Source organism: Branchiostoma belcheri, unplaced genomic scaffold, assembly GCF_001625305.1.
Source record: "Branchiostoma belcheri isolate BF01 breed outbred unplaced genomic scaffold, Haploidv18h27 scaffold42, whole genome shotgun sequence".
Lineage (NCBI taxonomy): Eukaryota > Metazoa > Chordata > Leptocardii > Amphioxiformes > Branchiostomatidae > Branchiostoma > Branchiostoma belcheri.
In genome coordinates, this window is record NW_017804043.1 from 353299 (window position 1) to 364339 (window position 11041).

The window sequence follows — 11041 nt, forward strand, 5'->3', positions numbered from 1 at the left end:
CATGGATCATCACTCCCCCCTCGTGACTAATGATTCATGCCTGAAGATGAACAGCTGGTAAACCTAACCTTTTTGAAAGAAAAACACGTCATCGGTGTCCATTTTGTGGGCTGTTAGTGATACCAAATTGATAAAGATTGCGAAACTATCCACAGTTGTAAGACGTTGTACGGTTTGTAAAACCATAGGGGAAACGTACCAGGTAAGCAGGCTAACGTTAAATTCAAATCACTATTGAAACTGCAATATAGACAACAAAGAAAGAAGGGTTAGTGTAGTACATTGTTCTCTGGAACGGTAAGTGGGGAGGGGGGTAGTAACGTAGGCGTTGGGGAAGAACCACCGTTACTGTAACATGAATGTGGCTCCAAAAGACTTGTGTCATTCTAAGATATACTCATGTGCCTCTCTAAGTGCCACATTGTTTACAATTTTTTGCACATAAACAGAGTATTTGCTACCAATAAAGAATATTATTATCAATAGTGTTTTAGCTTGATCTCTTGTTATTTGCTTTATCGTATGAGGCTATGCTTAGTGCTATCTCCAACTATTGAAACTACTACTAGATAAATAACAATCATCCTAGTAGAAACATGTGTCTCATTCAATGTTACAGCAAAGACAATGATACAGTAACATTTGGGACATTAATTTATAACCGATGCAAAGTCTAGATATGGAGTCCCTGAACCAGTAGTAAACACATTCGCCCTACAACGATTTTATTTATACATTTGTTGATTAATTGATTGATTCGTTGTTTGTTTACTGCTTGCAGGTTTCCAAAGATGAACGTGTTGTTGCCTTAAGGCTATTGTCAGTTACAAGCCGGCATAACCACCTCAACCATGGATACACTTACCGAAGACGGTGCCATGTCTGAAGACGGGTTGGAGCAAGAATTCGACCAAGAGTTCCTGACCTGTCCCGTCTGCAACAAACTGTTTAGCGAGCCCAAAATCCTGCCTTGTCTGCACACGTTCTGCAAATCGTGTCTGGAAAAATGGGTCAAACAGAAGGTATGATAATAACAAATCTCTCAAATGATTACACCTGTAATTTGTAAATATGTAATACTAGGTATATCTAATATGTATAATGTATAATTTTGAATGCTGCTATTTTTAGATTGCAAATTTGTGAATGATATCAATGTAAAGAAATGGTTCTCTTAAGATTTTTAATCTTCTGTGTAATTCGATAATGTTTTTTTTGTAAATTAGCACTAATTCAGATTTGTCGGAAGTCTGCCAAATGCTAATAAAGCTTTTTATGTCTTGTCTTAAAAGGTATCCTGTCCGTTCTGTCGCACCAACATCAAACTACCGGCCGAGGGCGTGTCAGGTCTTCCAACAAACTTCAACGTCAACAAGCTCCTAGATTTCAGAAAGCTGCAGAAGAGTAAGAACCTCCCTTGCCAGCTGTGCGAGACCCACGTTAAAGCATCCTCCATGTGCGTCGACTGCGGCAAACTGCTATGCGAGACCTGCCTGAAGCTGCACAGCAAGCTTCCTCTGGCCAAAGACCACGACATTCTTACCTTCGAGGAGCTGAGGAGTAAGGAAAGACGGTCGAGGTACCATCGCAAGCTGTACTGCCGCGATCATCCCGACCAAGTCCTGGCATTCTACTGCGATCCTTGCGAACGTCTTGTCTGCCGCGACTGCACCATTGTACTTCACCGTCCTGGCCCAGACCATGACCCTATGGAAGTTGGCAAGGTAGCTTCAGGGCGAAGAGAAACACTGGTCACCTTACTGAAGGGCACGGAAGGACTCTTAGACAAACTAGAGGAAGCTAAGAAGGCTATCGAAGTCGACTTGAAGCAGTTTCACGAAAGTCGCCAGGTGGTAGAGAAATCCATCTTCAACTACGCCGAAGAGTTAAAGATGACGATCGAAGCAAAGGCTGTACAACTAGCATCCGAACTAGACGAAAGATGGGAGAGGGAAGAATCATCGATCACGAGACAGAAAGAAGCCCTGGAGAAGATGCAACAAGAGGTCAAAGATGGCAGGAGTTTCTCTGAAGAAGTCTTGAGCCAGGGTAGCGACGCGGAGGTGCTGTCAGTCTGGCATCAGGTTGAGGACAGACTGAGGCAAATTCAGGCCTTAGAAGTCGGGTACGAGCCGTTCGATCGGAGAATGATGTTCAAACCGTCAAAGGAAGCTGAAGAAGTGGCGACTCTTCCCGTCATAGGATCGGTGGAAACGAGTGTAGTGGATCCTGCCGTCACAACGGTCATGATACAGGACTACGTAGAGTGTCTGCAGACTGTGATCAAGGTGGGCCCGCGAAATTCCGCCGGGGCACTCTGTAGTACCAACGGCATCAAGCCAAGAGTGGAGATCACAGGCCCAAAGGGAGACCGGGTGCACCTTGACCCGGAACCGGAAGAGAACGAGGACCACACATGGGACGTCATATGGACGCCATCTTTGAAAGGACTGCATTCGGTCAAGGTCATGATCGGTGGACACGAAGCAAAGGGAAGCCCGTTCGTCTGTGTCAAGAGCAACGATCCTGTCCTAACCATTGGTATGTATTCATTTACTACGACAGTACGACACAATGTATTTACGTACTTATTTTATATGTATATTAATGCATCAATCCAGACCAGTACAAGTGATTACAGAACATCTTATGATAAGTGTGTTTTAATGTAAATAATTTATAATGTTGGTAATATTTAGCTGGTGTGTTACGCCGAAAGGCGGTTATACCGGCTATACAGATACAGATACAGATATTTAGTATGCATATTTTACATTTTAAACTTTGTAAATTCAACAAAATTCAGGCTATGTAAGTCTGCAAGTTGAATAAAGATTCATTCTTAATATATCTTCCTTTATAGGTAAGAAAGGCCACGAGGATGGAGACTTCGACAACCCGATCGGATTAGCAGTCTACGAAGATAAGCTCATCGTCGCCGACGGACACAATGAAAGAGTGCAGGTGTTTTTTTTTTTATTCATCAAAACATTAAAACATAACAAGGACAGTATGCCGCTGCACTCAAGTTAATAACTTATATTAACAGCGCCGCACAACAAAAAAGTACAATTAACATTTAAATACACAAGGTCGACATATTTGTGCGCCGCAGTCCCACCACCCCAAGACATTAAAAAATGCTAACAAAGTTATTTGAAAAATAAGATTACGTGTTAACCTCCAAAATCTGATTGGCGGAAACACATCCGCCAATCAGAGCTAGAAGGAGAATTTAGGCCCATGTAGTATTTTGACTTCTGTATCTAATTGACTGTTAGAAACAGTCAAGCAGAGCTAGAAGTGCTTGGTATCTCCAATGTGCAGGTGTTTAAAGTCGATGGAACCCACCTAAGCTCGTTCCCAACCTCTGCCTTCACCAAGGGAGTGGCCGTGGATCGAGAAGGGAACATCATCGTCACGGCGGGGCAAGAGGTCATGATCTTCACGTCATCGGGGCAGCTTCAGCGGACGTTCACGCACGGGGATTTCGACATCCCTTACGGGGTCGCGGTGGACGGGGACGGCCACATCGTGATGGTGGACCGGGACGCGCACTGCGTCTTTCTGTTCGATTTCAACTGCAGGTTTGTTATTTTATTGGTTAATCTCCAATTAATACTGTGACAATGCAACCACTACTCTTCCTGGAACCCTCTTTTAAATACTAGTACTGTACTACTATATAACTACTATTTACATTTACTTTTAAAACAAAACAAACGTTGTCTTGCTAACATTTGCCATCTAATAATAATAACTAGAATGGTAAAGTTTGCTAAGCATATGCATAATGTTTACCTTCGTATATGGTCTGCTTTGTTATTCAAACACATTCAAATATTGTGACAGGAGTCTAAATCCTTCCTGCTATCAGATTGCAACATGATATACTAGTAATCCAGCACCAGTTACCATGGTAACAGACGTCTGGTTCATGTCATTTTACTTATTTGTTTGGAGAAGAAGAAACAGAGCAAAAAAATATTTTCCTTCGGTAAACAATAAACGCCATTGTATCAGGTTGATCCGGAAGATGGGCTCGGAGGGAGACGGTCTGGGCTGTTTCAACTACCCGAACTTCGTCACCGTGGATCGGGACGACAACATCATCGTGTCCGATCTGAGGAACCACCGAGCGCAGGGGTTCGATCCGGAGGGGAACCTGAAGTTCCAAATCGGCCACAAGGTGAGCAGTATAGACATTAGTATGCACGTTCATCTGTTCATCATAGTGACATGTTTAAAGTTAAAACTTTCGATCCAACACAATAAAGTTCTCTCACCTAGAGCTTTCGACCAGTCACACTGGTCTTCTTCAGTAGACTGGCCCAGTGAGGATTGTCACGTGGCATCTTTGAAGTGTGACGTCAACACTGGGTCGAAGGTATCTTGTAGACGATGTCGGCCCCCGTCGCGGTTAAGTGAAGGGTGGTGGGCCCTGAATGCAAGGGACATGTAATTCAGCCTTCTGGCTATGAAATATTCTCTAAATTTAAAAAAAAAATAACATTTTATTATTATTATTATTAAGGTGGGGATCGACGTGGAGCAAGGGGAGCTGAACTTCCCGACAGGCATTGCGGTGGACGCGGAGGGAAACGTGGTCATGGCGGAGTTATCCGGCAATAGGTTGAAGGTGATGCGGTCGGACGGGTTGGACGTGTGCACCATTAGCAGTGATGGGGACAAACTGAACAAGCCCCACGGGGTGGCTGTCACAGAGGACGGCTATGTGTTTGTGGCTGATTCTGGAAATCACTGTATCAAAAAGTACAAGTATCTGTAGATTTCCATAAATAATTTTATCATGTTGGAAGATACTTAGGGTATAGAATTTTCTTCTTACACAACCAGTAAAGGTTCTCACTTGCTTACGTTGCAGAACTCTAGTCAGAAGCTCTGAGGAAGGTGTCTGATAGACATCGAAACGTAAGCAGGTGAGAACCTTTACTGGTTGTGCAAGAAGAAAATTCTTTACCCTAAGTATCTGTAAAGTTAGTAGAACTTCTTTGATTAGTGACTGCAATTTTGTAAGGTAAATTACGTACCTCCAACTTTTCGGTGTCCGCTGTACACCTTGATCACGGAATGACCTATTCTGGCGAGAACACGAGACTAGGTTGAGACTTGTGTGGATCTTCTAACCTTCCCTGCCTCTGTCAAGTATCTGTAAAATATGAAAAACCTTTACTAGCGATGCCCGTAGAGTAAGAAATAATCCTGAAAGTTGATCAAATTAGCACAAATTCTAAATTTATTTTGCTTGTAACTTGCTAGAGAATACTAGTATTGATAGTCATGGGTTGGACGGTGCTGTTCAGTCTTATTCCGCAAGACGACGCTTTTACAATGCCAACCACAAACTTGTAACCAAAGATGCCATTTATGATTACTAGTATGGCTCCTTACCAATTGGTTGTATTTATGGGATATTATATTATACAATGTAGATAGATGAGACACTATTATACACCTTAGACCTGGGTTTTTCTCACTTTCACGTTTTGCCCATTTAGAATACGAAGCAAAGACGGTCGTTTCATGAATTCATTATTGTGTTGGAACGGAATATGTGTACAGGTGCTGTGCTGTAGGTTGTTCACATTGTTTGCATTGTTGTTTTTTATTGCTCTTTGGGACATATTTAGTAAAGAGAAATTTGTATTCCTTTTTAACTTTTGATAAACCTACTCTAAGTAATCTCACAGCCGCATATATCCATACAATCACTACTAAGCGAGATGAAGCCGAAAAGAATAGAAATTAGACATTTATTTACACTCTTATATGTTCATATGTATGTAATATATATGTTTTATATCCTACCCGTTAAAGCTGGAATTAAAATCAAGGGTACTGAGACGCCATCACAGTATTTGTCGTGCAGCACAGCAACTATAGCATCCGTCGGCGTGAGCTTTGAACAATGATGTAAATTAAATCGCTTCAATTTGTCAAATGGTCAGTGCATTACATGCAATACGATGTGCATGATACTTGGGTAACAGCAGGCATGTCCATATATAGTGGTTGTGCCATCCCAATCAGTTCACAGAAAAACCTTTTAAACTGTACGGCTGACAAACACCAGGCCACTTTTATGCCAGCGTAACTATTCACAGGACTGTAATAGCTGTACAGTAATGGACGCAAAGGGAGTACGACGTGCAATCACCATTTGGTACACGCGTTGGCAATGTGTCATTCCAAAAAAAAGCAACCCCAATATCTTTAACATAGTACTTTTATTACACTGTTATGACCCAAAAAGTTTACCTTCACCTTAACATTGCTCCATCCTCGTCTGGAGGGTGAGGGACTGTGGTAGCGTCCAGCACAAGTCTTCTCCATCCTTGAAAAAGGTTGGACATCCAGGTAATAAGATACGCCAAAAAGCAGTTACTCAAGCAACAGGTATGATTTTGCTTGAATGTCCAGTCTCTGATGTCGTCTTCCAAAATCATATCCAGTTGCTTGAGTAACTGCTTTTTGGCGTATCTTATTATACCTGGATGTCTAACCTTCATCGACGCTTCTCCATCCTTCTCTGTCCTTGGCCATCTGTGTACAGTCAGCCAGGGACCTGCCTGTCCAGTCTCTGATGACATCTACTAAAAAGGAACCATGGTTTTATTGTTAGTTTTAAAAACATCTTTTCGCACAATTAAGGGACGAATAGAATGTTGTACAATCGCAATCTGAGGTTACTCATGGGGAAGTGGTGCCTGCGTCCTACAGATTTCGGCTGTCTTGTTTTGGAGAGTTTGTCTGGGATCCAATTATCGACAGTACTAGTTACTCCTGCTTAAACATCTTGTATGTCTTTTGACATTCAATTTCAAATCGTATGACTGTCCTACAAAAAATGTTACCTCGCCGTAAGACAAGGTCAATATACACGCAAAACTTCCTTAAACTGACCTATTGTATGACCTTCAGTCTTCAAGGTCAGCGGCACAACATTATAGGGTTAATATAAGTAACCCTTTCATCAGGTTTTGACAGACAGGGCGACTATATGATGACAGTAATTCAATCTCTGGCAATCTTGTCCATTTAAGACAAGTAGACTCTTTCAACAGTTTTTCACAGACAGAGTGACTGTAAGATAACAGTAATTCAGTCTCCAAGAATCTTGCCCATAGTCTGTCTAATGGACAATCTGGACTTCGCCCAAGCTAAAATCTTCCAGACAGTGGTCAATCGATGCTAGAAAGGGCAGTCGGTGAAGACTAGCTGCTAATCGACTGTTACAGAAAGTAACAGGACACGATATGCAGTGAGGCACTTTGTCCTGTAGATGTAGATTTAGACGTCTGTTATGCTAACGACAACAACACCTTTTAGTTCATTCCTAGACAAAGACTGGAGCTGTACAGTCGAAAATTTGGGTGAGTCCAATTTCTTTTGTTGGCTATTGCAGTTCAAACTTGTTTCATAATGTCCTCTACCAACTCAAATGAACTTTCAAGATAACTTTTAGCTACGAATAGGTGCACAGCTTGGTTTTATAGAAGTGACTGTGGAACTTTTCTACGAGTAAGTTTGATGAAACAGGTTGAGACTTGGGTCCATTAGTCCACATTTGTACCCCATTTCTACTCCAGTGCATTTGTCCACATGATGTTATAGAAATGATTGTGAAGCAAACCTTTGTAAGTTTGGTGAAACATGGTGAAATTTGGGTCCATTAGTCAACATTCGTAGACCCAGACACTCCTGGCAGCAATCATAATGGAGTCAAAAGGTGATGTCTACCGTCTGCACCGAATATATTCATTGAAAGCAAGAGTAAGACACTATAAATAGGACATAGAATAATCTAATCGTGTCACTGATTTTATGAATGAATCAAAGACCTTTGTTGTACATCTGTGCTTTTACGAGCTAAGTACAGATCATGTATAAAGCACAGAGATTACAGATATCACACCATACAGGCTAATTTTATTCCACCTAGAATTGCCAGCGACCTTTCAAACTTGCTTTGCATACTCAGGCCACAATCTAGAAGCGATTGGAAATAGTAGAAACTAGCCAGGTAGATAACTTGCCAGGGGATCGGAGTTGGTTAGCTAAAGGAGTGCAGTTTGACATCCAGTCTAATGTCTACTCAGTCCAGCCGCTTGTGAAGCCTGGTAGAGTTTAGCCTTGTGTAATACGTGTTTTAATGCTTTTTATCTGAAAGATAATTCCAGAGAGGGTCGTTAACACAATTAGGGAAGCTTAGGTAGCCGTACATCATGTTATAATCGCATTAAATACACTCTTGCGGAATGATTAGATTACAGACATATACCTGTAATCCCTGTATCTTTCAGAGAAGACGAAGTCTTGGACATGCAAATTACAATAAGGTTCGTGGGACCTCCCCCCATATAAAATGGCCCACCCCTGAATGCGACAAAATGGTAATGATTTAGGACACTTGTCCTATATCGTTGCATATGCATTGGTAGAACCGGTATTCTTACGAGTACACATATATGATAGTAATTCAAGTAGAGTTTAAGTCATAAATTTGGGTTACATTTGTGTTTTGCCCTTTGATTTATTTTTTTAAAATCTATTTTCGTTACGTTCTGTTGCGGTGTCGGGATCGAGTTACAAGCACAGCGCGGGAAAAATGAGCCGCCTGACTCGTCTGAAGTTCCACGAAGTTTTACTCGCTTCAGCAAGCCAAGTAAGGTCTCAAATGTACTAGATGTTTGTTGAATGTGTTACTGCGTTGGTGGTTTATGTTGTAATAGTTTGTTTTCGACGTAACTTGTGTCTGATGAAAGATTCTACAGGGTGTGTGTGTACTGTGTATTGTTGGCATTTCAATCGTGGGGACGGGGGTCGTCTGAGTTTTGTACTGATGATAGTATTTGAAGTAGTTTCAGTCGAACTTTGGGTTGAAGTTGTGTTTTATTTACTTTTTTTCAACGCTCTGTTTTGTGTTGGAATCCATGGCAGCCACAATCTGTGCAGTCTGTCTGCTGAGTTCCACAAATTTTTACTCACTCCAGCTCCCCAGGTAAGGACTCAAACTTCCCAGTTTGTTGAATGCGTTTCTTCATAGATGGTTCATGTTGTAATATTTTGTTTTTGACGTAACTTGTGACTGAACGATTTTACAAAGGGAGCTCACGGTTTTATTGTTTACATTTGTGTGGTAGGGAGGGGGGTGTCGTCTGAGTTTTGTATAGATAACAGTATTTAAAGTGCCGTCATAACTTTGGATTACACTTGTTTTTAATTTTATTTTTTTGTTGTTGAACGTTCTGTTGCAGCGTTGGAATCCAGTCACAATCTGCGCGGGAAAAAGGAGTCGTCTGCAAGTTTTACTCGCCCCAGCTCTCAAAGTAAGGGTCTCAAAGTTCCTACATGTTTGTTGAATGTGTCCTTGCATTCATAGTTGATGTTATAATGGTTGGTTTTTGTGTGGTGGGGAGGGGGGCTTTTGCAATTACGATTTTCAAGCAGCACTCATGATAGTCAACGAAGAATAGCTGGGTTTGGATTTGGATAGATACTGGGAATGGCCCGTTTAGTTGGGGTAAAGCGCCAAGGAAGTGGTACTGCGATGTTACTGCCGATTCATCAGATGTTGGGAGACTAATCTCCAAGCAGATCCTAGGGTGGCGAAAGACAGTATCCCTTGGCCACAGAGGGTGGCGTATTAAACCCTCTCTTGCCAATGGATACTGTCTTTTGCCACCCTAGGATCTGCTTGGGGTTATTGGGAGACGTCCTCCCTGACTGAACTTTGTCAGATTTGGTATTTGAGTGAGTGTATATGGAGGGGAGTTTCAGTCCAAGTGATTACTTACAGACATTAGCACACAAATCCTCTCACATAACATATGCTTCACTTGTAATCATGAAATTTTTAAGGTCAAGAGTTGAGTGACAGTTCACATGTATGACGTAACAGTGACGTCACCGTTATTTTGATCCAAAAACGCTAGGAGATATTCAAGTTAGTGGCCATCAGCTTACATCACCGAATCCCTTTTCAGACGGACTTCAAACGTTTATTGCTGTACAGAGGTGTGAAATGCATCTTTATACCCCCCTATTCATGGCTTAAGTAAGTATTTTATAGCTGGGATTATCGTTTTATTAGCTGGATAAAGCAAACGTATTCCCCGTATTTGATACCCAATCGAAGTGTTTAAATTACAATTAGTGAAAGTAACTTCGACAGTAAAAGCTGAAAAATGACAGATATGTGTAGAAAAGAGAAACTAAAGTGTCAATATGAAGTTATTGGCCAATAAAATGGCCGTACTTTAAGTGCGAAGGATCTATAAAAGCTCTTTAGGTGCGAAAATGTAGTGTAGAGTTTGTGTGTGTTTGTGCCGGTTTCCTACCAATTATCCTGTGATAAAGGTGCATATGTCGTGCAGTAAAGTGACTTATTGAACCCACATCTAAGGGTACGCATAGTTAAGAGCATTTTCATTATTTATGAGAGTGTTAAACATAGCAGGGTGTTGGATATTTAGGCTTATTTAGTTGTGTAAAATGTACTGTAGAGTTTGTGTGTGTTTGGGCAGGTTACCTACCAATTTTCCTGCTATAAATGTGCGTATGTCGTGCAATAAATTTGACTTAACCACCACTAAAGGTTCGTAAGGTTAGAGTCCTTTCATTATTTATGAGAGAGTGTTAAACATAGCAGGGAATAGGATATGTAGGCTTATTTAGGTGTGACAAGTTATTTCGTCAGATGCCACCATCTGCCACTGTGCCCCTGTGTCAAGGCTGTGAAGCTGTTTTGCGTTACTCTGAGGGGCGGGTGGTTCGTGATAGATCTGAAATACAGGTATAAAAAATCTAGTTACTAGAATGGTCCATGCTTGCAATGTCAGTTTGTTAGTTTGATTGATTGAGTTTTCAAACTATACGTAGACGTATTTTGGTGGCATACTGTAATCTCCAAGGAGATCCCGTTCGGTGGCAAGACGGTATCCATTAGCCAGAGCAGTTTGCATGGCCGCCTATGGTGGCTAATGGACACTCCTCTGGCCAATGGATACTGCCTTGCCAC

The 11041-nt window shown here is 41.6% G+C and overlaps 1 protein-coding gene across 1 annotated transcript; it reads left to right on the plus strand.

Annotated features, from left to right (window-relative positions):
• The first annotated feature begins 786 nt into the window (after window positions 1-786).
• Window positions 787-4789, plus strand: LOC109478039 (tripartite motif-containing protein 2-like). The gene is made up of 6 exons (XM_019779497.1): window positions 787-1022; window positions 1293-2541; window positions 2864-2964; window positions 3328-3587; window positions 4024-4189; window positions 4535-4789. Exons 1-6 carry the CDS (start codon window positions 852-854, stop codon window positions 4787-4789), a joined length of 2202 nt encoding a protein of 733 aa, XP_019635056.1. The 5' UTR covers window positions 787-851.
• Window positions 4790-11041: the final 6252 nt, after the last annotated feature.